This window comes from Macaca nemestrina, chromosome 10, assembly GCF_043159975.1.
Source record: "Macaca nemestrina isolate mMacNem1 chromosome 10, mMacNem.hap1, whole genome shotgun sequence".
NCBI classification, from domain to species: Eukaryota; Metazoa; Chordata; class Mammalia; order Primates; family Cercopithecidae; genus Macaca; species Macaca nemestrina.
Genome location: NC_092134.1, coordinates 93,260,770 through 93,286,190, shown reverse-complemented (window position 1 = coordinate 93,286,190; position 25,421 = coordinate 93,260,770). Strand labels below are relative to the sequence as shown.

General features: G+C 40.4%; 1 protein-coding gene and 1 long non-coding RNA gene across 2 annotated transcripts in view; one reads left to right on the top strand and one right to left on the bottom strand.

Moving 5' to 3' along the window:
- LOC105470179 (mucin-19) overlaps positions 1-25,421 on the top strand; it is a 191,360-nt gene that overhangs the window by 114,207 nt on the left and 51,732 nt on the right. Inside the window, exons 66-107 of the mRNA XM_071071871.1 lie at positions 248-301; positions 436-489; positions 1,164-1,217; positions 1,899-1,952; positions 2,912-2,965; positions 3,104-3,157; positions 4,109-4,162; positions 4,311-4,364; positions 4,964-5,017; positions 5,999-6,052; positions 6,177-6,230; positions 7,099-7,152; positions 7,922-7,975; positions 8,096-8,149; positions 9,095-9,148; positions 10,016-10,069; positions 10,226-10,279; positions 10,854-10,907; positions 11,028-11,081; positions 12,497-12,550; positions 13,419-13,472; positions 13,628-13,681; positions 14,256-14,309; positions 14,430-14,483; positions 15,626-15,679; positions 16,972-17,025; positions 17,174-17,227; positions 17,832-17,885; positions 18,736-18,789; positions 18,936-18,980; positions 19,218-19,271; positions 19,406-19,459; positions 20,186-20,239; positions 20,386-20,439; positions 20,954-21,007; positions 21,457-21,510; positions 22,545-22,598; positions 23,204-23,236; positions 23,498-23,551; positions 23,696-23,746; positions 24,608-24,661; positions 25,136-25,165. Of these exons, the coding sequence (XP_070927972.1) occupies positions 248-301; positions 436-489; positions 1,164-1,217; positions 1,899-1,952; positions 2,912-2,965; positions 3,104-3,157; positions 4,109-4,162; positions 4,311-4,364; positions 4,964-5,017; positions 5,999-6,052; positions 6,177-6,230; positions 7,099-7,152; positions 7,922-7,975; positions 8,096-8,149; positions 9,095-9,148; positions 10,016-10,069; positions 10,226-10,279; positions 10,854-10,907; positions 11,028-11,081; positions 12,497-12,550; positions 13,419-13,472; positions 13,628-13,681; positions 14,256-14,309; positions 14,430-14,483; positions 15,626-15,679; positions 16,972-17,025; positions 17,174-17,227; positions 17,832-17,885; positions 18,736-18,789; positions 18,936-18,980; positions 19,218-19,271; positions 19,406-19,459; positions 20,186-20,239; positions 20,386-20,439; positions 20,954-21,007; positions 21,457-21,510; positions 22,545-22,598; positions 23,204-23,236; positions 23,498-23,551; positions 23,696-23,746; positions 24,608-24,661; positions 25,136-25,165 (2,211 nt within the window). The remainder of the gene's footprint in view (positions 1-247; positions 302-435; positions 490-1,163; positions 1,218-1,898; positions 1,953-2,911; positions 2,966-3,103; positions 3,158-4,108; positions 4,163-4,310; positions 4,365-4,963; positions 5,018-5,998; positions 6,053-6,176; positions 6,231-7,098; positions 7,153-7,921; positions 7,976-8,095; positions 8,150-9,094; positions 9,149-10,015; positions 10,070-10,225; positions 10,280-10,853; positions 10,908-11,027; positions 11,082-12,496; positions 12,551-13,418; positions 13,473-13,627; positions 13,682-14,255; positions 14,310-14,429; positions 14,484-15,625; positions 15,680-16,971; positions 17,026-17,173; positions 17,228-17,831; positions 17,886-18,735; positions 18,790-18,935; positions 18,981-19,217; positions 19,272-19,405; positions 19,460-20,185; positions 20,240-20,385; positions 20,440-20,953; positions 21,008-21,456; positions 21,511-22,544; positions 22,599-23,203; positions 23,237-23,497; positions 23,552-23,695; positions 23,747-24,607; positions 24,662-25,135; positions 25,166-25,421) is intronic.
- On the bottom strand, positions 19,492-25,165 carry LOC139356804 (uncharacterized). Its single transcript, XR_011609234.1, has 3 exons — positions 24,926-25,165; positions 23,460-23,710; positions 19,492-20,397 (listed from the first exon to the last, which is right to left on the bottom strand). It is a non-coding gene; the product is annotated as an uncharacterized lncRNA (long non-coding RNA).

The window sequence follows — 25,421 nt, the reverse complement described above, 5'->3', positions numbered from 1 at the left end:
AGTTAGTAAAGTGAATTTAAGTATCCTTCTTTTTTAAATTGAATTTAAGCTATTACTGTTTTTGAATAAGCTGCAGGGGAAAGGATAATCCGTAGCAAATCATCTGTCAATAGTTGGGGAAAAATTATTCATTGTTAATTTCCTTCGGAAACCAGAGCTCTTAGGAACGGGCTTCTAGTGGTTCAGGAACCCACTGATGATTCCAGTATTATTTGTCCTATTAGCTCCTTTATTTTTCTCTTTTTAGGTACTTCTGGAGAATTATCTGGGACAACCATTTCATCTGGAGGCTTCCACACAGGTAGTTGAATGGGAATGAGTTCCTCATCTGGAATGCATGATAACTTTGCAGAGCTGCAATAAAAAACTAGCACTGTGATAGTTTTCCACAGTATCTCAGATTCCCCAGACCTCTTTATTTTCTTCTTTTCTCAGAAGCCACAACTCTCACAGGAGGTAGGGGCAGTACTGGAACTGAATCCAGAGCAGGTGAGGCGGAGCAGCTCATGATTTGGGATTTACCGTGAATCATGACTCTCATAAGCATGACTTGTTTGGAAGTAGGCTTTCCTACAGAATATTTTGCATTTATTTCTGGACAATGCATCTTAGCACAAATAGTTCTGCCTTTAAATTAAATATTTTCCCAAAAATTTACCAATATCCTATTAGAAGTGAAATGTCTCTTGTAATTGTTCTGAGAAATTTCTCCTGTAATGTTATATGTAAGTATGGCCAGGATATTAGTAGGAGTAAAAAACATTTGTGATCCAGGGAAGGAGAGATAATGTAAATGAATCCTAGAAATACTTGTAAATAGAGGTTTCCATGCCCTAAAAACAATAAAATTATTAGTGCTTTCTTGACATCTCAAATTTCCAGCAAACTTAATTTTTTGTCTTTCATTCCTGGCAGTAAATTGGTGAGTATGGAAAATTGTGTCTCTCCCTCTCATGGAATGTATATTGCTTCCAGCTGAAGAACTGGCCCCTCTGATTGCATTGAGAATTAAATGGTTCTGCAGGTTGACAGGGAACTCTTCAGAGCTCCTCTCATAATTAGATATCTCTTCTGGTGTTATTGTTTATGAGAGTAATTCCCTATCTGTTTCATGACCTTTGAATATTTTCCAAATATGTCTTTTCTGTTTTTCTGTCTCTCAGAGTCCACAACTTCCCTACAAGAAAGTGCAAAGACAAGAGGTGGAATAGCGACAGGTGAGCATTACTGGTTCATTGCACTCACTTGCTAATAAGATCCAATAAAGCCTGTGGCTTGAAAAGTATCCATACTCTCATTTCTCCCATATTAACATTGTTAGGAAAGTTCCTACCATTTTTCACTGACTAAATACAGAATCTCAAATTTCATTCTTATTTCTTGTGCTTGAACAGACTCTTCTATTGCCCCCCAAGGTAATCATGCAGCCATTTGACTGACAGTTACATAGAAAATCTAGAGTTAGCTTCTATCTCCCTATTCATGAAATCTTGAGAAAAGGAAGCCTAATAAGTTAAAAAAAAATTGGGTAAATAGACCATGGGAAGAATATTATCTGAGAAGTGTAGAGATTAGTTTTTGGCATTTAAAGGCCAGTTTATTGAAATAATGAATAAGTATACAGCCTGTGTCCGTTTATTTGCTTAATACTCTTTTCTCACTTCATAGTAATGAGGTAATGACCCCCCATTGCCCCATCCCTTTCTTAATAGCTACCAATGGGGCATTCTCTGGAAAGACTCTGGAACCTGGGAATGGTAACACAGGCAAGTCAAAAAGCACACAAGGAATGCTACACCGTGGCTGCACAGGTGTAACATAACCTCCTAGGGTACTAGGGTAATGTAACCCTGTATTCCCCATACTGCAGACTTCATTCTTGCTTTCTTTTCTCTCAGAGGCCACAAGTTCCACAGGAGGGGTCAGAGCCACTGGAACAGAAGCTCCAGGAGGTAAGGTTCGCCAGTCCCAAACCTCAGGGTTCTCCTCATTGCCCTGTTGTGCTGAGGTGAACACATAAATGAGAATGGGGGCTAAGGAAAGGGGGTTACTTCTTGTCTAGAAGCACAACATATATTCTGACTATCCTGAGTAGTCCTGCTAAGGAATTCCTGCCACTTGGTCATCTAAGTTAGGCATTGCTCCACGGCCTGTGTGACAGTGTTAGTTCTCTGGACACCTAGCTGAGACCCACTGACCTGCAGCAGCCTCCACAGAACCCTGATTCTCCCCACTCAGGCCATCATGATTCCACAAAGCACTCTCACCTGTTGCCATCTCTCTAACATGTTTATTACACTTCTTGCATATTTTCTATTTCCTCTCTCACAGACACAAGTCTCACAAGGCAGATACTTTGTCTGTTCTCTTCACTGAGAGGATGATGTCAGGCACAGAGGAAATGCTTACAAAATATGAGATGAGTGACAGGCATATTCTCATGTAGAGAGTCACTGTTTACTTCACAGTTTCACTTGGTGTCAGCAGCAGTTTATTGGGTCTGAAGGAAGTCAAGGAGGCTACTTAAAACACCATGAAAATGTAAAAATATCGACATAAGTGTATTCTTAAATACCTGATTATCACACTATCACCAGTTATACAAATAAGAACATTGGAAATATCAAAATGTTTCCTTCTTTTCCCGCTGGAATGGCAGGGAGCCACATCACTGGAAGTGGAATCAGTAAAGTGAAATTAAGCTTCCTTCTTTTTTTTTTTTTTTTTTTTTTTGCTAGGGTACAGTGGAAGGAATAGTCAGTGCGAGAACATTAAACAATAAGTTCACAAAAAATTATGGTGTTTATTTTTTCTAAAATAGAAGTTGTCAAGAAAATTTTCCAATGGTTCAAGACCACAGTGCTGATTCCAGTACTGCTTGCTCTGTTAGCTCTTTATATTCTCATTTTAGCTACCTCTGGTAAATTCTCCGGGACAACCATTTCATCTGGAGGTTCCCACACAGGTAGGTCAATGAGAAGGAAATCTTCATTTTGCGTGCGTGATAACTTTGTAGAGCTGCAGTCATAAAATAGCGCCTCGATGTTTTTTACTCATATCTCAAATTCCCCAGACCTCATGATTTTCCTCTTTCTTTCCTCAGAGGCCACAACTCTCGCAGGTAGCAGGGGCAACACTGAAAGTGAATTCAGAACAGGTGAGGAAGAGCAGCCCACAATTTGGGATTTACCATGAATCATGACTCTCATGAGGATGACTTGCTTAGAAGTAGGCTTTCCTACAGAATATGAAATATGGATTTACAGACAATGTAACTGAGGCCAAATATATTTTTAATTTACTATTTCCCTATAAATATCCTAAAATCCTCTTTTTGAATGGGTTGACTCTTCTAGATGAGGTGTAAATGGGATGTAATTGTTTTGAGAAATTTCCACATAATATAATGTATAAATATTTCCAGTGTAATAGTAGAGGTTAGAAAACAGTTTTGATTCCAGGAAGTAGAGATAACACAAATGAACTTTAAAAACATGCCTGTATAGATGTTTCCTTGCCTCCAAAGCAAGAGACATAATTATAGTATTAGGTCAATGGGGAACAATTAGGAGTAATTAGTTCTGGTGTTTTGTAGCAGTGAGGTGCCTATAGTCAACAATATTATGGTGTACATTCAAATATCCTTGACAAGAAGGTTCTGAATGTTCTGCCCACAAAGCAATGATAAGTGAGATGATGGATAAGCTAAATATCATGACTTGATTATTACATAATATATACATATATCAAAACCTCCCATACAACCCCCAGAAATATGTATACTTATATAAAAATTAGAAAGAAAAGTAAAAATAGATTAAATTATCATGAAATAAAGAATTTTTTGTCTTCTAGCTCTGGCAGTGTAATGGGTAAGTATGAGAGAAAACCACCTGTTTTGCTGTTATGGAATGTCAGGTGTAATCTCCAAATTTTGCCCCTTTGACTGCATTGGTAGTTTATTAATGAATGGGAAAACACATCAGAGTGGCAGCCAGAGAAAGTGACCTTTGACATCTTAAAGATGTAAACAGATTCCTTCTAGAGGCAGGTCTTCAGGAGACAAACAGGAGTCACTGTGGTGATGCCACTTTCCCTTGTGTTTCAGCCACCACTGGGGTAGTTCCTGCCACAACTGTTGCCCCTGGCCGTTCCAAGACAGGTAAGTCAACAGGTTGACATGGAATCTTCCACGTGCCCTCCCATAATTAGACATCTCCTTTGTATTATTTTTTGCAGGAGTAGCACCATATCTTCTCCACAATCCTTAAATATACTCCAGGTAACTCTTATCCCTTTGTCTCCCTTAGAGGCCACCACTTTCCTAGGAGTAAGTGGAACAACAAGTGTTGGAAGAGCCACGGGTGAGTGCTGCTAGACTAAGACCTGTAATTCCTAATGACACCTTCAATAGTCTTCTGAAAATATCTACATGATTTGTATATGCTATATTGAGAAAATTCATAAAAAAGACTAGACAGTCTCCTTATTTCCTGAGCTTACAAAGTCCCTCACTAAACCATCATGATGTCAAACCAATGACAGATAAATAAGTAATATGGGGAGAAAATTCTTATCTTTCCCCCAAAGAGAAGGACATGATAGTTGATAACTGTCTCAGTAAAATTGCTGTGGAAAGAAATGTTGCGTGGGACAAATATGAATTTCTTCTAGCACTGTGAGTTCAGAGTAATAGTTTGCTTCTAAGTGGGGATTTGAGATTCCTATAGAAACCAAGTGGAAATAGAGTTCAGCTAGTGACACCATCTCTTTCTCGTTGTAGGTATTACCGTTGTAGTCTCTGGAAAAACACTGAAACCTGGAAGTTACAAGACAGGCAAGTCTGAAAATACATGCAAAATCTGGACATAGGCACCTTTGTTGACATACTCTGCCCACAGCGCCGTGTGTACTCTCTCAAAAACTAGTCTTCACTCCTTCCTTTCTTTTCTCTCTCTCTCAGGGGCCACAACTTCCATGGTAGGGGGTGACACCAGCCAAGCAGAACGTCCAGGAGGTGAGTTTTTTACTCTGAGGCCTTGGTGCTTTTATCAAATCCCTGTTCTCTGCAGTGAAGACATTGATGTGAAGGTGGGCTGAGGAAAGGGGCCTACATTTTCTCTGGGAACACAGCATGCCAGAATCACAAAGCTGGTTGTGCCTAGGAATTCCCTGCACTCATCTGGCTTATCCCTCTGGATTTCTAGCAGCCCAGGCTTGCAAAGCTAGTTATTATGTAGCAAGGATAAGGCAAGCTGCTGGATACCCCCCACCAATCAGGGCATACAATTTGCCTTTTATACAATTTGCCTTTTTCCCAAAGTGTTTACTAACATCTTTCACACTGACTTATTTATTATATTTCTTGTTCATTGCTGGCCTCCAGCTGCTAGAATGTAAGGTGCATTAGGAGAAAGATCTTTGAACATTTTGCTGACTGATACATCCCAAGGTCCTAAACAATATTGCACAGAAGAGTTGCTTAATAAATATTAGTGGAATGATGAAATAAATTATTTTGAAGTAGTTCATTCTATTTAATTGGTACAACTATAGTTTCACCGGAAGTCAGAATTCCAAGCCAGGTAGCATAGATTGAATAAAGTCATCACATGGCAATATTAGAGTTAGAGAGTTCTTTTTTAAACATGTGAATATCAAAATACCTCAAGTAATTGATGAGAAATATTTATAAAGATAGAAGGTAGTCTGCTTTTTTCTTCTTAACACATCATTGTCACATCAGGGAGCCCAGCTTCTGGAAGTTCAACAGGTGAGGGGGAGATAAAGTCTCCTTTCACATTCTCTGGGATCTATGGAAAGGGAATCCCAGAAGCAACAATGTTCAGTTGAGGGGCAAAGAAATAAAGGGGTAGTCATTCACGGTTCCTTTCCTTCCAAAACACATGTTCTTAGGAAAGGCCTCTAGTGGTTCAGGATCATATAACTTCTTTTACTATTCTTTGCTCTATTAGCTCCTTTACTCTTCTCATTTTAGATACTTCTGGTGAATTCCCAGGAACAACCATTACATCTGGAGATTCCCACACAGGTAGTTCAACAAGAAGGAAATCCTCATGTTGAATGTATGATAACTTTTTAGAGCTGCAATCATAAAATAACTTTTTCCTTGTATCTTCAATTCCTTACACCTCTTGATTCTCTTTTTCCCGCAGAGACCACAGCTGTGACAGGAAGCAGGGGCAGTATTGGAACTGAATCCATAGCAGGTGAGGAGCAGGCTATGATTTGGGAGTTATTTGAATTATGACTTTTATTATTATGACTTGTTTAGAAGTGAACTTTGCTGCAGAACATTGTGCATTTTTATTTTATTTTATTTTATTTTATTTTATTTTTAGGGAAAATGAATCTAAGCCCGAAGAACTTTTTTTTACATTTTTTTTTTAAATACACACAAATTACCAATAGTGTCTTTTGAATGTGATGCCTCTTCAATTTGTTTTGAGAAATTTCTCCTATAAGGTTATAAACACTTCCAGGGTTTTAGTATGAGCTTAAAAGAGTTTTGTTCTTGGGAAGTAGAGACAAGGTAAACGAACCTTGAAATCATGGCTGGTAAAGGTTTCTATGACCCAAAGCAATACAAATAATAATTATTTTATGAATGTCTAAAATTCTCATTAAGCTTAATTTTTTTAAAGTAAAGCCAATGAATATGGGAGGAAACCACCTATCTTCCTCTCATGGAATTCCAAGACTATTGCCACATGTTGAGAAATTGATCACTCTTACTAGTTTGATAATAAATTTGTTAATGAGAAAATACATCTGGCCTATCATCAGGGAAGAACCAGAAAAAGAGTTTTTTGGATATAATGATGATATGCTTAGATTCTTTCACCATAATGACCACAGTCCTCTTGATGTTTCATCCACCACTGGGATAACTTCTGGCACAATTCTTGCCCCTGGCAGTTCCAATACAAGTGAGTCTACAGGTTGTCAGGAAACTCTTCAAGGATCTTTACATAGTTAGACGCCTCATTTGGTGCAGTTCTATCCATGAATAATATATCTGTTTCATGGCCTTTCAATATTTTCCAAATATGTCCTCTCTGCTTTTCTCTCTCTTAGAGACCACAACATACATTAGACGAAGTGGGATCACAAGAAGTGGATTAGCCGCAGGTGAGCATTGCATTCACCTGCCATTAATACCCCCAAAGGATTACAGACTGAAATGTATCCATGCTAATCATTTCTCCAATACTGAGGATTATTAAAGATAATCTTACCATTATTCATTGACTGAGGTTTCAGATTCTCAGATTTTGTTCTTATTTCCTCTGCTTTGAACAGCTTTGAACAGAAGCTGTGAGATAGAGTTAGCTTCTACCTCTCTAGTCCTGAACTCTAGAAGAAAGAAAGCCCAATAAGTAAAAAATTACTTGGTAAATATTTTGTCACATGTATATTTTATGAAGAATATGCAGATTACTATTAGACATAAAAAGCCCAGTTTATAGCCTGGCATGGTGACTCATGCCTATTATCCCAGAACTTTGAGAGACCGAGGTGGGAGGATCACTTAAGCCAAGGAGATTGAGACCAGCCTGGGTGATATGGTGAAACCCTGTCTCTACAAATAATAATAATCATCATAATAATACAAAAATTAGCTGGGCATGGTGGCATCTGCTTGTAGTCCCAGCTACTCGGGAGGCTAAGGCTGGAGGATGGCTTGAGCCCAGGACGTGGAGGTTGCAGTGAGCTGAGATTGTGCCATTATGCTCTAGTCTAGGTAAGAGTGAGACTCTGTCTCAAAAAAAAAAAAAAATCCCAGTTTACTGAAATAATAAATAAGTATGCAAACTGTGTCTCTTTATTTGCTGATACTGTCTGCCCACTTCATGGTAATGAGGTACTGACCCGTGACTACTCTTCTCTTTCTTAGTAGCTACCACTGGGGAATTCTCTGGAAAGACTCTGGAACCTGGGAATGACAACACAGGCAAGTCAACAAGCACACAGGGAATGCTACACCATGGCTGCTCGGGTGACAGGCTCCTAGGGTTACATAACTCTGTACTCCCCATACTGCAGACTTCATTCTTGCTTTCTTTTCTCTCAGAGGCCACAAGTTCCACAGGAGGGGTCAGGGCCACCGGATCAGAAGCTCCAGGAGGTAAGCTTCGTCAGTCCCAGATCTCAGGGTTCTCCTCATTTCCCTGTTGTGCTGAGGTGAACACATGAATGAGAATGGGGGCCAAGGAAAGGGGGTTACTTCTTGCCTGGAAGCACAACATGTATTCTGACCATCCTGAGTAGTCCTGCTAAAGAATTTGATTCACTGGCTTATGTATGTCAGGCATTGCTCCATGACCTGCGTGACAGTGTTAGTTCTCTGGACACCTGGCTGAGGCCCACTGACCTGCAGCAGTCTTCTTGGAACCCTGATTGCCCCTGCTCTGCTCATCATGATTCCACAAAGCACTATCACCTGCTGCCATCTCTCAAACATATTTGTTATACTTCTTGTTTATTTCCTGTGTTCCCTCTTCCACAAATGTAAATCACATGAGGCAGAGACTTTCTTCTTCTCACTGTCAGACACAGTGAAAATTCTTCTAGAATATGAGGTGAGTGACAGGCATATTCTTATGTAGAATGTCACTCTGGTTACTTCAATTGGTACCAACACAGTTGCCCTTGGTGTCAGCAGCAGCTCACAGGATTGCATGCCAGTTGGCATAGGCTACATAAAGACATTAAAGGAAGCTATAAACATCTATGTGTTTATTCTTAAAAACATGATAATCACAGGATTACCTGTTCCATAAAGGAAAACACTTAGAATGTTCAAGACTTTTTCTTGCTCCTAGATCACCAGAGAGCCAAGTCACTGGACATGAAATCTGTAAAGTGCGATTAAACTTTCTTCTTTCTAAATAGGCTGTGATGGAAGAAGTAGTCAGTAGCAAAACAATAGTCAATGCATTGGAGGGAAAACCATCATGGTTCATTTCCCTCTGAAACAGAGAATCTGAGGAAAGGTCTTCCAGTGGATCAAGGCAGCATTGCTGTTTCCAGTGTTGTTTGTCCTATTAGCTCCTTTACCTTCTCATTTTAGGTACCTCTGGTGAATTCCCAGGGACAACATTTACATCTGGAGGTTCCCACACAGGTAGTTGAATGGGAAGGAAATCTGCATCTTGAATGCATGATGACTTTGTAGAGCTGCAGTCGTGAAAAAGTGACTCAATGCTTTTTACCAGTATCTCCCAGACCCCTTGATCGTATTCTTTCTTTTCTCAGAGGCCACAACTTTCACAGGAGGCAGGGGCAGTACAGGAACTGAATCCAGAGCAGATGAGGATGAGCAGCCCATAATTCGCATGTTACTGTGAATCTTGACTCATTAGGATGACTTGTTTGGGAGTGACTTTTCCGCAGAATATTATGCATTTATTTAGGGATAATGAATCTTAGGCCCAGTAGAACTTCCTTTAGATTTTATAGTTTCTAAAACTTTGCCAATAGCCTCTTTTATACTGGGATATCTATTGCATTTGTTCTGAGAACTTCCTCCTGTGAGGTTACATAGAAATGTTTCCAGGGTATTACTAGGAACTATGAACAGTTTTGTTGTAGGGAAGAAGAGAAAACTTAAGTGAACCTTAGAAACGTTCCTAAAGAGTGGTTTGATGACTTAGAAGCAAGAGAAATGTTTAGTATATTCTTGATGTGTAAGAGTCCCAGGAAAATTGTTTTTGTCTTCCATATTCTGGGAAGTAAAATGGTAAACATGGAGACCACCACCTGTCCCCTGATGGAAGACCAGAAATATTGCCTTAGGTTGAGGAACTCGACCTTCTGATTGTTTTGCTAGTAAAATGGATAACGATAATTATACAGAGTACCACCTCAGGAAGAATCGGTGAAAGTACCATTTATAAATAATTCAGATAGGCCTAGATAGTTTTTAGAGGCAGGCCTACAGGAAAGGGAAAAGTTGATCATCATGGTGATCACACTCTTCCTTGTGTTTCAGCCACCAGCAGGGCAGCTCCTGGCACAACTCTTGCCCCTGGCAGTTCCAACACGGGTGAGTCTGCAGGTTGCCAGGGAACCTTCAGAGCTCCTCCCATATTTCGATGTTCGATGTCTCCTCTGCTGCTGTTCTTTCAAGAAGTTGCATCATGTTCTTTTCATGGTCCTTGAATATTTCCTAATATGACTTCCCTGTTTTTCTGTCTCTCAGGGGCCATAGCTTCCCTAGGTGGAAGTGCAACGACAAGAGGTAGAATAACCACCGGTGAGCATTGCTGGGTCGTTGCACTCACTTTTAAAAAATATCCATTAAAGGTTATTGCTTGAAATATATGCATGTCACATATTTTTCCACATGGAACATTATTAGGTAAAATCTTACCTTAATTTATTAAGTATATCAGGTTGGTGCAAAAGTAACTGCAGGTTCGCTATTGAAATTAATAGCAAATCAGACACTCAAAAATAGCAATTCAGTGATAGCAAATCACAAACTCAAAATTTAATTTATTTATACACTTTAAGCAGACCGTCCCGCTCGTTCCCAAGGTAATCATGCAGCCATTGGATAGTTATGTAGAGAATCTAGAGTGATAGCTGCTAGGAGCCTCTTCCTGAAATCTAGAGAAATGGAGACCCAATAAGTTAAATTCCTTTGGTACTATGCCGTGGGAAGGATGTTATATGAGGAGTCTATGGATGACCTTTTGGGATTTAAAGCCTGGTTTCCTGAAATATTGAATAAGCATACAGATTTGGCCATTTGTGAGGTTGTTATTCTCTGCCCACTTGATGATGACAAGGTACTGACCCACGACTACCCTTCTCTTTCTTAATAGCTACCACTGGGGCATTCTCTGGAAAGACTCTGGAGCCTGGGAACGACAACACAGGCAAGTTCAAAGCCACACAGGGAATGCTACACCATGGCTGCTTGGGTGACAGGCTCCTAGGGTTACATAACCCTGCACTCCCCATACTGCAGACTTCATTCTTGCTTTCTTTTCTCTCAGAGGCCACAAGTTCCACAGGAGGGGTCAGGGCCACTGGGTCAGAAGCTCCAGGAGGTATGTTTCGCCATTCCCAGGCTTTGAGATTCTTCTCACTGCCGTGTTGTGCTGAGGTGAACTCATAAATGAGAATGGTGGCCAAGGAAAAGCAGTTACTTCTTGTCTGGAAGCACAACAACTGACCATCCTGAGTAGTTCTGTTAAGGAGTTTCAGAAACTGGGCCATCTAAGTCAGGCATTGTTCCATGGCCTGTGTGACAGTGTTAGTTCTCTGGACACCTGTCTGAGGCCCACTGACCTGCAGCAGCCTTCCCGGAATACTGATTCTCCCCGCTCTGCTCATCATGATTCCGCAAAGTACTATAACCTCATGCCATCACTCAAACATATTTATTATCCTTCTTGTTAATTTTCTGTTTTCCGTAAATCAAATGTAAATCACATGAGGCAGAGTCCTTTCTTCTCACTGACAGGACTATCAGGCACAGTAGAAATGCATTTAGAATATAAGAGAAGTGACAGGCATATTCTTGTTTTTATTTTTTATTTTTTTTATTACACTTTAAGTTCTAGGGTACATGTGCACAACGTGCAGGTTTGTTACATATGTATACCTGTGCCATGTTGGTGTGCTGCACCCATTAACTCGTCATTTACATTAGGTATATCTCCTAATGCTATCCCTCCCCCCCCGCCCTCGCAATAGGACCTGGTGTGTGATGATCCCCTTCCTGTGTCCAAGTGATCTCATTGTTCAATTCCCACCTAGGAGTGAGAACATGCGGTATTTGGTTTTTGGTTCTTGCGATAGTTTGCTGAGAATGATGGTTTCCAGCTGCATCCATGTCCCTACAAAGGACACGAACTCATCCTTTTTTATGGCTGCATAGTATTCCATGGTGTATATGTGCCACATTTTCTTAATCCAGTCGTGATAGGCATATTCTTATGTAGAATGTCAGTCTGTTCACTTCAGTAGCTACCACCACAGTTTCCCTTCCTGTCAGCAGCAGTTCACAGGATCCCATGCCAGTTGGCATAGGCTACAGAAAAACACTAAAGGAAGCTATAAATGTCTCCTATGTGTTTATTCTTAAAAACATGGTAATCACAGGATTACCTGTTCCACAAAGGAGAACAGTTGGAATATTCAAGAGTTTCTCTTGCTCCTGGAACACCAGGGAGCCAAGTCACTGGACATGAAATCTGTAAAGTGAGTTTAAACTTCCTTCTTTTTGAATAGGCTGTGATGGAAGAAATAGTCAGTACCAAACAAAACAAAACAAAACAAAACAAAACAAAAAAACAAAACAAAACAAAAAAACAGTAGTGCATACATTGCAGGGAAACCTATTCATGGTTCATTTCCTTCAGAAACAGAGATTCTGAGGAAAGGTTTTCCAGTGGATCAAGGCAGCATTGCTGTTTCCAGTGTTGTTTGTCCTATTAGCTCCTTTACCTTCTCATTTTAGGTACTCCTGGTGAATTACCTGGGACAACAATTACATCTGGAGGTTCCCACACAGGTAGTTGAATGGGAAGGAAATCCTCATCTTGAATGCATGATGACTTTGAGGAGCTGCAATCACAAAATAGCAACTCATGCTTTTTACCAGTGTCTCCCAGACCTCTTGATCCTATTCTTCCTTTTCTCAGAGGTCACAACTTTCACAGGAGGCAGGGGCAGTACAGAAACTGAATCCAGAGCAGGGGAGGAAGAGCAGCCCATAATTCACATATTACCAGGAATCTTGACTCTCATTAGAATGTCTTGTTTGGGCGTGGACTTTTCTGCAGAATATTATGCATCTATTTAAGTATAATGGATCTTAGGTCCCACAGAATTTTCTTTAGATTTTACTGTTTATAAAACTTTACCAGTAGCCTCTTTTAAAGTGAGATTTCTGTTGCATTTGTTCTGAGACGTTTCTCCTGTGAGGATACTTGGAAATGTTGCAAGGGTATTACTAGGAACTATAAACAGTTTTTATCTAGGGCAGAAGAATTAACTGAAATGAGCCTTAGAAACATACTGAAATAGTGGTTTTCAAACCTCAGAAGCAACAGAAATGTAAAATATATTCTTGATGCGTAAGAGTCCCAGGAAAATTGTTTTTGCCTTCCACATTCTGGGGAGTAAAGTGGTAAACATGGGCTCCACCACCTGTCTCCTGATGGAAGACCAGAAATATTGCCTTAGGTTGAGGAACCGGACCTTCTGATTGTTTTGCTAGTAAAATGGATATGGAGAAAATATACAGGACATGACATCAGGGAGGATCATGGAAAGCGCCATTTATAAATAATTAAGGTAGATCTGGGTAGTTTTAGAGGCAGGCCTACAGGAAAGGGAAAAGTTGATCACCATGGTGATCCCACTTTTCCTTGTTTCAGCCACCGCTAGGGCAGCTCCTGGCACAACTCTTGCCCCTGGCAGTTCCAACACGGGTGAGTCTGCAGGTTGCCAGGAAACCTTCTGAGCTCTGCCCGTATTTCGATGTTCGATGTCTCCTCTGGAGCTGTTCTTTCAAGAAGTTGTATCATGTTCTTTTCAGTTTTATTGAATATTTCTTAATATGCCTTTCCATTTTTCTGTCTCTCAGGGGCCACAGCTTCTCTAGGTGGAAGTACAAAAACAAGAGGTAGAATAACCACCGGTGAGCATTGCTGGGTCATTGGACTCACTTTTTAATAATATCCATTAAAGGTTATTGCTTGAAATGTATGCATGCTACCCATTTCTGCAACATTGAGCATTGTTAGGTAAAATCTTACCTTCGTTCATTAATTATATTAGGTTGTTGCAAAAGTAACTGTGGTTTTGCTATTGAAAGTAAGAGCAAATCAGAAACTCAAAATTAGCAAATCAGTAATAGCAAATCAGAAACTCAAAATTTAATTTCTTTCTATACTTTAAGCGACCCTCCCACTAGTTCCCAAGATAATCATGCAGCCATTTGATAGTTATATAAAGAATCTAGGGTGGTAGCTGCTAGGACCCTGTTCCTGAAACCTGGAGAAATGGAGACTCAATAAGTAAAAGTTCCTTTGGTACTATACCATGGGAAGGATATTAAATGAGGAGTCTATGGATGACCTTTTGGGATTTAAAGCCCGGTTTCCTGAAATATTGAATAAGCATACAGATTTATCCACTTTGAGGTTGTTATTCTCTGCCCACTTGATGATGACAAGGTACTGACCCACGATTACCCATCTCTTTCTTAATAGCTACCACTGGGGCATTCTCTGGAAAGACTCTGGAGCCTGGGAACGACAACACAGGCAAGTTCAAAGCCACACAGGGAATGCTACACCATGGCTGCTCGGGTGACAGGCTCGTAGGGTTACATAACCCTGTACTTCCCATACTGTAGATGTCATCCCTGCTTTCTTTTCTCTCAGAGGCCACAAGTTCCACCAGAGGGGTCAGGGCCACCAGGTCAGAAGCTCCAGGAAGTAAGCTTCGTCAGTCCCTGCCTTCAGAGTTCTCATCATTGCCGTTTTGTGCTCAGGATAACACATACATGAGAAACGGGGCCAAGGAAGGGGCTTCATTCTTGTCTGGAAGGTCAACATGTATTCTGGCCAACCTGAGTAGTTCTGCTAAGGAGTTTCAGACACTGGGTTATCTAAGCCAGGCATTGTCCCATGGCCTGTGTGACAGTGTTAGTTCTCTGAACACCTGTCTGAGGCCCACTGACCTGCAGCAGCCTCCCCAGAACCCTGATTCTCCCTGCTCTGCTCATCACCACTCTGCATAGCACTATCACCTGCTGCCATCTCTCGAACATATTTATTACACTTCTTATTTCATGTTTTCCCTCTCCCATAAACGTAAATCACATGAGGCAGAGACGTTTGTCTATTCTTTTCTCTGAGAAGAGGATGTCAGGCACAGAGAAAATGCTTCCATAATGTGAGATGGGTGACTGGTATATTCTTATGCAGAGTGTCACTATGTTTAATTTAGCAGCTACCACCACAGTTTCATTTGGTGTCGGCAGCAGTTCACAGGGTCTGAAGCAAGGTAGGATGAACTACTTAAAATCAGCAGGGGAGGGTATAAATATCTCATAGTAGGGCATTGCTCAGCATCTGATAAGCACAATATCGCCAGTTACCGATATGAGAACATTTAGAATGTTCAAGTCTTTTTCTCTTTCCTGGGAGCACAAGGAAAGCACAATATTTGAAGTAAAATCAAGAAAGTGAAGTTAAGCTTCCTTTTTCAGTAGAGTACAGGGGAAGGGATAGTCAGTATAAAAACGTTAGTAAGTTGGCAAAAAATTATTCGTGGTTCATATTTTCTGAAACAAGTTTTCAAGAAAGGTCTTTCAGTGTTTCAGGACCACATTGCTGACTCCAGTACTGCTTGCTCTATTAGCTCCTTTACTTTCTCATTTTAGGGACTTCTGGTAAATTCTCTGGGACAACCATTTCATCAGGAGGTTCCAACACAGGTAGTTCAATAAGAAAGATATCATCATCTTGCATGGGTGATAACTTTGTAGAAATTCAGTAATAAAATAGCAACTCAGTACTTTTTACCAGCATCTCAAATTTCCTAGACCTCTTGATTCTTCTCTTTCTTTCCTCAGAGGCCACAACTCTCACAGGAGACAGGAGCAGTACCAGAAGTGAATCCAAAACAGGTGAGGATGGCAGCTCAAGATTTGGGAGTTACCAAGAATCATGATTTTCAGGATGACTTGTTTGGAAGTAGGCTTTCCTACAGAATATGAAGTAATTTATTTAGGGACAATCTGTCTAAGGACAAATATATTTTTTAATCTAATATTTTCCTTAACCTTTTAATATACACTTTTCAAATGGGTTGACTCTTCTAGTTGGGGTGTAAATGGAATGTAATTGTTTTGAGAAATTTCCCTATAACATTATATTGAAATATTTTCAGCATAGTAGTAGGAACTAAAAGCAGTTTTAACCCTGGGAAGTAGAGGTATATGAATCTTGGAGTCATGCCTACATAGATTTTTTTGCCCTAAAGTGATAGAAATAATTAGTAATAAGTCAATGGGGACAAAATCACAATTAGATAGCAGGCATTAGTTCTGGTGGTCTATAGTGTAGTGGAGTGCCTACAGTAAGCAGTATTATAGTATATATTTGAAAATACCTTGAAGAGAGATGTATCAGTCCATTTTCATGCTGCTGATAAAGACATACCTAAGACTGCATAGTTTATAAAGAAAAAGAGGTTTAATGGACTCACAGTTCCACGTAACTATGGAGGCCTCACAATCATGGTGGAAGGCAAAAGGCATGACTTACATGGCAACACGCAAGAGAGAGCTTGTGCAGGGGACCTCCCCTTTGTAAAACCATCAGATCTTGTGAGACTTGTTCACTATCACAAAAACAGCAGGAGAAGGACCCACCCCCATGATTCGACTATCTCCCACCGGGTCCTCCCATGACACATGTGAATTGTGGGAGCTACATTTCGAGATGAAATTTGGGTGCGGACACAGCCAAAGCAGATCAAGAGGATTCTAAATTTACTTACCACAAAGCTATGATAAATGTCAGAGATTATGGTTATGCTAAAGACCATGACTTGACTATTATGCAATGTATGTACATCTAGATCAAAACCTCGCACTGGAAATATGTAAAATTATAGGTCAATTAAAAATGTAATTAGAAATAGATACAATTATTATAAAGCAAATGTTTTTTGTCTTCTATTCCTGGCAGTGAAATAGGTAAATATGGGAGAAAACTGTCTGTCTCGCTGTCATGGGATGTCAGCTATAATGCCCCAACTTGGTAGTTTATTAATGAATGGGAAAACACATCAGAGTGGCAGCCAGAAAAAGTGACCTTTGACATCTTAAAGATGTAAACAGATTCCTTCTAGAGGCAGGTCTTCAGGAGACAAACAGGAGTCACTGTGGTGATGCCAGTTCCCATTGTGTTTCAGCCACCACTGGGGTAGTTCCTGCCACAACTGTTGCCCCTGGCCGTTCCAAGACAGGTAAGTCAACAGGTTGACATGGAATCTTCCACGTGCCCTCGCATAATTAGATATCTCCTTTATATTATTTTTTGCAGGAGTAGCACCATATCTTCTCCACAATCCTTAAATATACTCCAGGTAACTCTTATCCCTTTGTCTCCCTTAGAGGCCACCACTTTCCTAGGAGTAAGTGGAATAACAAGCATTGGAAGAGCTACAGGTGAGTGCTGCTAGACTAAGACCTGTAATTCCTAATGACACCTTCAATAGTCTTCCGAAAATATCTACATGATTTGTCTATGCTATATTGTGAAAATTCAGAGACAAAGACTACACAATCATTATATTGCCTCCTTATTTCCTGGGCTTACAAGGGCTTTCATTAAAGCATCGTAACGTAAAACCATGACAGAAAAATAGGTAATATAGGGAGAAAATTCCAATTTCCCCGCCAAAAAGAAGGACATGATAGTTGGGAACTGTCTCAGTGAAACTGTGTGGAAAGAAGTATTGCATGGACAAATACGAATTACTTCTAGCACTGCAAGTGTCAGAATAATAGTTTGCTTCCAAGTGGGGATTTGAGATTCCTATTCAAATCAGTGGACAAACTGTTGAACTAGTGACACCATCTCTTTGTTATTGTAGGTATTACTAGCGTAGTCTCTGGAAAAACACTGAAACCTGGAAGTTACAAGACAGGCGAGTCTGAAAATACATGCAAAATCTGGACATGGGCACCTTGGTTGACATAGTCTGCCTGCAGCACTGTGTATGGTCTCCCAAACCTTAATCTTTGCCCCTTCCTTTCTTTTCTTTCTCAGGCGCCACAACTTCCATAGTAGGGGGTGACACCAGCCAAGCAGAACGTCCAGGAGGTGAGTTTTTTACTCTGAGGCCTTGGTGCTTTTATCAAATCCCTGTTCTCTGCAGTGAAGACATTGATGTGAAAGTGGGCAGAGGAAAGGAGCCTGCATTTCCTCTGGGAATATAACATGCCAGAGTCAAAACCTGGGTGTGCCTAGGAATTCCCTGGCCTCACCTGACTTATCCCTCTGGATTTCCAGGAGCCCAGGTTTGCAGAGCTAGTTATTATGTAGCAGGGATGAGGGTTAGCTGCTGGATAACCCCTGCTTATCAGGGTCCTTGACCCTTTTATACAATTTGCCTTTTTCCTAAAGTGTTTACTAACATCTTTCACACTGACTTCTTTGTTACATTTATTGTTCATTGTTGTCCTCCAGCTACTAGAATGTAGGGTGCATTAGGAGAGAGGTCTTTGAACATTTTGCTCACTCATACATCCCAAGGGCCTAAAACAATATCACATGAAAGAGATACTTAATAAAGCTTAGTTGAAAGGTGAAATGTTTTATTTGAAGATTTTTTCACTCCACTTTTTTTTTTTTTTTTTTTTTTTTTTTGAGACGGAGTCTCGCTCTGCCGCCCAGGCTGGAGTGCCGTGGCCGGATATCAGCTCACTGCAAGCTCCGCCTCCCGGGTTCCCGCCATTCTCCTGCCTCAGCCTCCTGAGTAGCTGGGACTACAGGCGCCCGCCACCGCGCCCGGCTAGTTTTTTGTATTTTTTAGTAGAGACGGGGTTTCACCGTGTTAGCCAGGATGGTCTCGATCTCCTGACCTCGTGATCCGCCCGTCTCGGCCTCCCAAAGTGCTGGGATTACAGGCTTGAGCCACCGCGCCCGGCCTTCACTCCACTTTCTTTAATAGGTACAACTATGGTTTCAGCTCGAGTCAGCAGCAGTTCACAGAGCTCCAGACCAGGTAGGAAGGACTAAATACAGTCCTCATATGCTAGGATTAGAGTTAACAAGTTCTATTTTCAAATTCTCAGTATCAAAATGCCTGAGGTAATTGATGAGTAAAATTCAGAAAGATGAATGTCATCTGCTTTTTTTTTTCTCCTGAAGGTACCTCTGTCACACCAGAGAGCTCAGCATCTGAAAGTGAAACAGGTGAGGAGGAGATAGGGTTCCCATCCACATTCAGTGTGCTCTATGGAAAGGGAACCCCAGTAGCAACAGTGATGGATAGGTGGGCCAGAACATGAAGTGGTAGTCGCTTATAGTTTATTTCCTTACAAAATAGAGGCTTTCAGGAATGTTCTTCCAGTGGATTAAAGCCACATAGCTACTTCCACAACTGATTTAGGAAGTAATGCCATGTTGATCCCTTTCTTTTTCCACTGTTAGTTACTACAGAAGAATTATCTGGGACAACTGCTATATCTAGAACGTCCCACACTGGTAGGTTGATAAGCAGGAAATCTCCATGTTTAACCATATAATATAGTTTTAGAGCTGCTTTGATGAAATACCAACCTCATTCTTTTCCCAATATCCCAAATTCTGATCTCACCATTCATCACTTCCTCCCCCAGAGGCCACAACTTTAATAGAAGGCCGCAGTGTTCCTCCATCTGGATCCAGCCCAGGTGAGAATGAGCAGAGCACAGCTTAGGGTTTAGCATACATTGTGACTCTCCGTAGGCTCATCTTTTGGGAGTGTGTTTTCCTAGGTAGTGGTTTGCATTTACTTTCAGTGTTTTCTCACACTGAACATATTCTGGAAAACTCTTAAAACCAACATCTAGCCCCACAGCTGTAACTTTCTAAAGAGGGGCTGGTGGTGCAATCAGCATAAGAGATTTCTCCTGCAAAGTCATACATACCACTATGGTGTAGGGGAGCTGGAAAACAGTGTATTTCTGGAAAGAAAACAATATAAGTTCTAGAAGCAGGCATACCCTATATAAAAGTTTTCTCACTCAAAAAAGCAATAATGATGTGAAATATTTTCCAGTGTTCTTGGCACATGAAAACATTGTTCTGGTTTTCATCCCATGGCAGGCACCACGGCAGCCTCAGGAGGCCAAGCAACTGGGAGCCTGACCAGTGAAGGGGAGAGAAAACCACCCCGTTTCCTTGTCTGGGAGTGAATGTATGAAATTCAGTGGAGGGATCTCAATTTGGGCACATTACTATTTCCACTGCTTTGTTAATGCTATGGGTCACAGCAAAGGCGTACAATTCTCAGTTCATCAGGAAGCAGTGAAAGGGCTCTTTGATATAACAAAGATACGCCCAGATTTCTTCTGGAGGCAGGTCTTCAGAAGACAAACACAAGTCACTGTGATGATCTCAGACCCTTTGTGTTTCAGCCACCACTGGGGTAGCTCCTGGCACAACTGTTGCACCTGGCAGTTCCAACACAGGTGGGTCCCTGAGATGGCACATTCCTCCACGAGTCCATCTATGACAAATTCTCCTCCAGTGTTACCCTGGGTAGGAGAACTACCATAGGTTTTCCATGGTGTTGAAATATTGTTCATCACTTCTGTCCTGTTTTCCTCTTTCTCAGAGGCCACAACTTCTGTAGGAGAAAGAGAAACAACAAAAGCTGAAATAATCACAGGTGAGCTCTGTTAAGGTATTAACTATTCCTGAAAACTTCCCAAGAATCTGGCCTGAAATATGTAAATACTTTTTGAATTCCCCAGAATTGGCATATTAAGGAAAATCTAACAGATGTCCAACATTTGACATCAATAAATACAGTACAGACCTTTCAAATTTTCCTCCTTATGTCTTGCACCGTGGGTCTAAGGATCCTTCATCACAGCATCATGAGACCCATTCCCTGACAGTTACATAGATGATTTGGGCCCAAGTGTACATTGCTATCATTAAAACCTAAGAAAGGGACTAGTGGTGGAAGACTTTCTCTCAGAACAAATCACAGTAAACTTGCTCAGGGAATGATATGTTCCATGGGCAAAGTGTGGATTCACTCTCAAAACTAAAGTCCAGAAAAATTAATTTCCTGGTATATTAAAGAAACAAACATTTAATTTGTTTTATTATTAAGAGCCCATGTCCGTTAAATTAAAGACCACAAATTAACCAATTACAATCCTTTCTAATTTCAGGTACTACTGAGGGCATCTCTGGGAAATCTCTGGAAGCTGGAAGTGCCCACACAGGTCAGGAATTCTGAATGTGGCCTCTTGGGCAATACAGCTTATGGGAGGCTCAGAATGTCCTGTGCAGCCTTTTTTTTAAAAAAAAATTATTTTTTATTTTATTTTTCCATAAGTTATTGGGGTACAGGTGGTATTTGGTTACGTGAGTAAGTTCTTTAATGGGGATTTGTGAGATTTTGGTGCACCCATCACCTGAGCAGTATACACTGCACCCTATTTGTAGTCTTTTATCCCTTGCCCCCTCCCACTCTTCCCTACCAAGTCCCCAAAGTCCATTGTATCATTCTTATGCCTTTGTGTCCTCATAGCTTAGCTCCCACATATCAGTGAGAACATACGATGTTTGGTTTTCCATTCCTGAGTTACTTCACTTAGAATAATAGTCTCCAGTCTCATCCAGGTCACTTCAAATGCTGTTAATTCTTACATTCTGTTCCATTCTCTCTCAGAGGCCACAACTTTCCCAGGAGGCAGTGGGACCACTCAAGCAGAACCACCTGGAGGTGAGCTTTTCAGGCAGAGGCCTGAGGCTCTCATCATCTCTCAATTTTGGTGGCTGCAGTAACAAATAATATGAAAGCATTTGAGGAGAAGTCGGCATTCTCTGAGGCCATATTATGTCATAACAGTCTGAAAAGTTATTCTGCTTATAAATTCCATGACCTCAGATGTCTCAGCCAGGCTATCTCCAGTATCCTGGCCTATGGAGACATTTTTGTCTGATATGAGGATTGAGAGTATATTACATGCATTCCAACCCTCCAGGACTTCCAGTCTTCCTTAGCCAGTTTACCTTTCCACCCACAGCTTGACATTTTCTTTTCTTTTTCTTTTTCTTTTACTTTAAGTTCCGGGATATGTGCAGGTTTGTTACATAGGGATACGTGTGCCATGGTGGTTTGTTGCACCTATTGACCCATCCTTTAATTTGCCTTGGCATGTGATGTTCCCCTCCCTGTGTCCATTCGATCTCATTGCTCAACCCCCCACTTAAGAGTGAGAAGAAGCGGTGTTTGGTTTTCCATTCCTGTGATAGTTTGCTGAGGATGATGGCCTCCCGCTTCATCCATGTCCCTGCAAAGGACATGATCTCATTCCTTTTTATTCAGCTTGACATTTTTCTACTTTAATTATACATGATGCTTATTTTCTGTATCCCCTCACTAGAAAGCTTCATAAAGTCAAGTGATTATTAAAATGCCCTCAAGTTGTATGAAAGAGTTCTACTTATAAAGATAAAACCATGCTTTGTTTCTCCTGTAGGCACTTCTGTCACAGCAGGGGGCTATGTCTCTGGAAGGCAAACAGATTTAAAGGACTATTCTCCCCTTGCCTTGTAGTAAAAGGGAAACCCAGTAGCCACACATCTATCCCATGTTGGCCTGGAAAGCCCAGTGCTAAGCAGCTGTTCATTTTTATTCTATAGAAACAGTGTACTCAGGAATGGGCTTCCAGTGCTTTAGGGCCACATTGATGCTTCCAAGCTTAGTTGGGGAGATAATACTCTATAGTTTCATTTTCCTTTTTTGCATTTTAGGTACCACTGGAAAATTATCTGGAACAACCATTATATCTGAAACTTCCACCACAGGTAGTTTAACAAGAAGGAAATGCCTCTTATTTAATGTCACATGTCACAGTATCTCTTTTAGGACGGCTATGATAAAATAACACCCCCAAATCCCCTCCAGTATTCCAAATTCCCAGACTTCACTATTCTACTCTTCCCCTCAGAAGCCACAACTTCCATTGTAGGGAGTGGCACTAGTGGAACTGAACTCAAAACTGGTGACAATAAATAGCCCATACTTTGGCCTCATAAGGATTAGTACTCTCAAGCTTTCCTTGAGAGAGTTGTGTTTCATTTAGAGACATTGCAAGTAATTCAGAATAGGATTGCTGTTATTTATTTGTTAATTTATTTGGAAAAACTACCAGTCCTAGAATTGAGCCTGCCTTCCTCAAGTCGGATGACAGGATGGGATTTTTCTATTGAGTTACAATTCTCACCAGCATTTGAGCTGGAAACCAGAAAGTTTTCTGTGTGAATGTGCATGAAGTAGAAAAGAGCCTCATGGAAACAGGGAGCATGCATCCATAATTGTGTAGCTAACAATTGGCTTGTCCAACATTTTCTCCTATATCTGAAGTTTCAACACATTTAAACCTTTCTTCCCTCCTCTTTCTATCTCACAGCAGGCATCACTGCAGCAACAGGGAAGCAAGCAGGTGAGCATTGGGAAAATGCATCTAGTTTCTCTTTTGTCAGATTTTCAGTTGTGTTTGTACTTGAAACACTGTCTCTCTATCTCCTTTATTATGAACTGTTGAAAGCAGTAAATACATCAATTTTTCCACCTTCCTTGTGCTCAGAGAAAGAGATTTCTGTTATGGCAAATGCATACAGAAACACAGCATATCCCTTTTAGATTTGGGTCCTCATTTGACTTACTCATTCACTGTGATCACCTCAGTTTCTTTGTGTTTCAGGCATCTCAGTGGTAGCTCCTGCCACAACAGTTGCCCCTGGAAGTTTCAGCACAGGTGAGTCTACCTTGTGGTGGGGAATCCTTTCATGGATGCTTTGCTACAGTAACATGTCTTTACTTTTGGTGCTTCTATGCAGGAGCTCCACCATTGCATTCCATGCCCCCTGAATCTTTTCCATTTGTGTCTTTCTTCTCCAAGCAGTGACAGCTTCTCCTGAAGCAACAGGAGTGACTGGCGTTACAACTGCAAGTAAGAACTGACAATCCACTACCTCCTTCCCAGTAGGTCACATTGTCTCAATCACATCTACCATTTGTACTTCCTGTGAAGAGCATTTTTGTTGGGGAAAAAACACAATTCCAAATAAGCAAGATTTTACCAATACGTAAACGTCAACACTCAAATGCTTTTATCTTCCTTTCCTTTGCTTCAAGGAGACTTCACCATGGAGCTAAGGCACTGAGCATCAGTTGTGTGATTAGAGAGAAAGGTCTTTCTTTCCCTCGGTGATATATAAAGGAAATAATAGCCACTAACATTTTTCTCATTAAATATTCTATAGAAATTGTGCGTGCAAAACATAAAGATTAACTCCTGGTCTAGAAACCTCTGAAAGAGCTTGCTGACACATTAACAAAACAGAGTTCCCTGAGCCCATCAAACGTCGTTTTCTTTTCATTATGTGTAAAGAATAAAAATATTGATTCCTATCACTCTGAGTTCCAATGTGGTAGCCACTGGCAAAACTTTTACACATGAAAAGTCTAATACTTAAAGCAATAAATAATGATGATTATAGTAATAAGCACATTGATCATTTATGAGTTCCTTACTATATCTACTTTTTAAATTAGAGGTTTACATATCTTATTCCAATTAAGAAATACCTAAGGTCCAATTAAGAAGATAAATTTACAAGTGATGTATCTCTTGGTTTTAACAATTAAACTTATATATTTATGTTTTTCATTACTTTTAAAGTCAGAAGGCCTTCTTTTCTGACTTAATAGAAAGTGTCCAGACATTTTGAATTGAGGTTATCTCATATAATGACATCAGCTTAGCTCATCCCTCTTTCTTAATACTCAATTAATTTTGGTTTTCTTCAAGAGACCACAACTTCCCTAGGAGGAAGTGACACCCCCGGAGCAGAAATAAAATCAGGTAAAGACTTTGAGGTATTTATGTTTATTGTTGTATTTTGATAAATTTCATAGAGGAAATTTTTTAATGAGTTTTTAATTTGGAAATAAATTGAAATTGCAGAAAATTATCACAGATAATGTGGAGAATCCCTTTAGTATGGAGTGTGGTTTTAAATTTCCTTTGAGGCTATAATATTTCAAGGAAACAGAGTTTCTTCTTGGATTTGAATTTGTAAACTCTTGAGCCCAAAGTTCCTAAAGTCTTTCCCTTCGGGAGACTAACCTCAGAGTTCTAGGTTGCTGGAGAGGAGGGTTGCAATAATAGCTCTGGCTTTGAAGTGGTTTTCCCTTTGAAAAGAGCATAGTCTGTAAAACATTAATGTCCTGTTCATAGATGAAAATTTAAGATTTTCTTTCTTCTTTCCTCTTCTTTCCTTCTCCTCTTCTTCTCCTAATCTCTTTCCTTCTTCTCCTAATCTCTTTTCATGTGGAGCCACCACTGGAGCACCAGGAAGTAGGACAGGTAAACTTGGGGAAAGCCTTTCATGAGACCTCCAACACTGGCATAATAATAATCATTATGATGAAGGCAGGGATATTGCTTACTGCATTAACCTTGGCCTTGTAAAGAAACACAATAAATCTGAAACATGGTTGTCCTTATGTCAGTTATAAATCCAGGAAGTATTTTTTCTTGCTTCAAAGTCACAAATAGACCTACTGTTGGCCACATGTTTCTAAGGGTCACAAAAGAGTTCCCATGTAGATCTTTCTCTTTT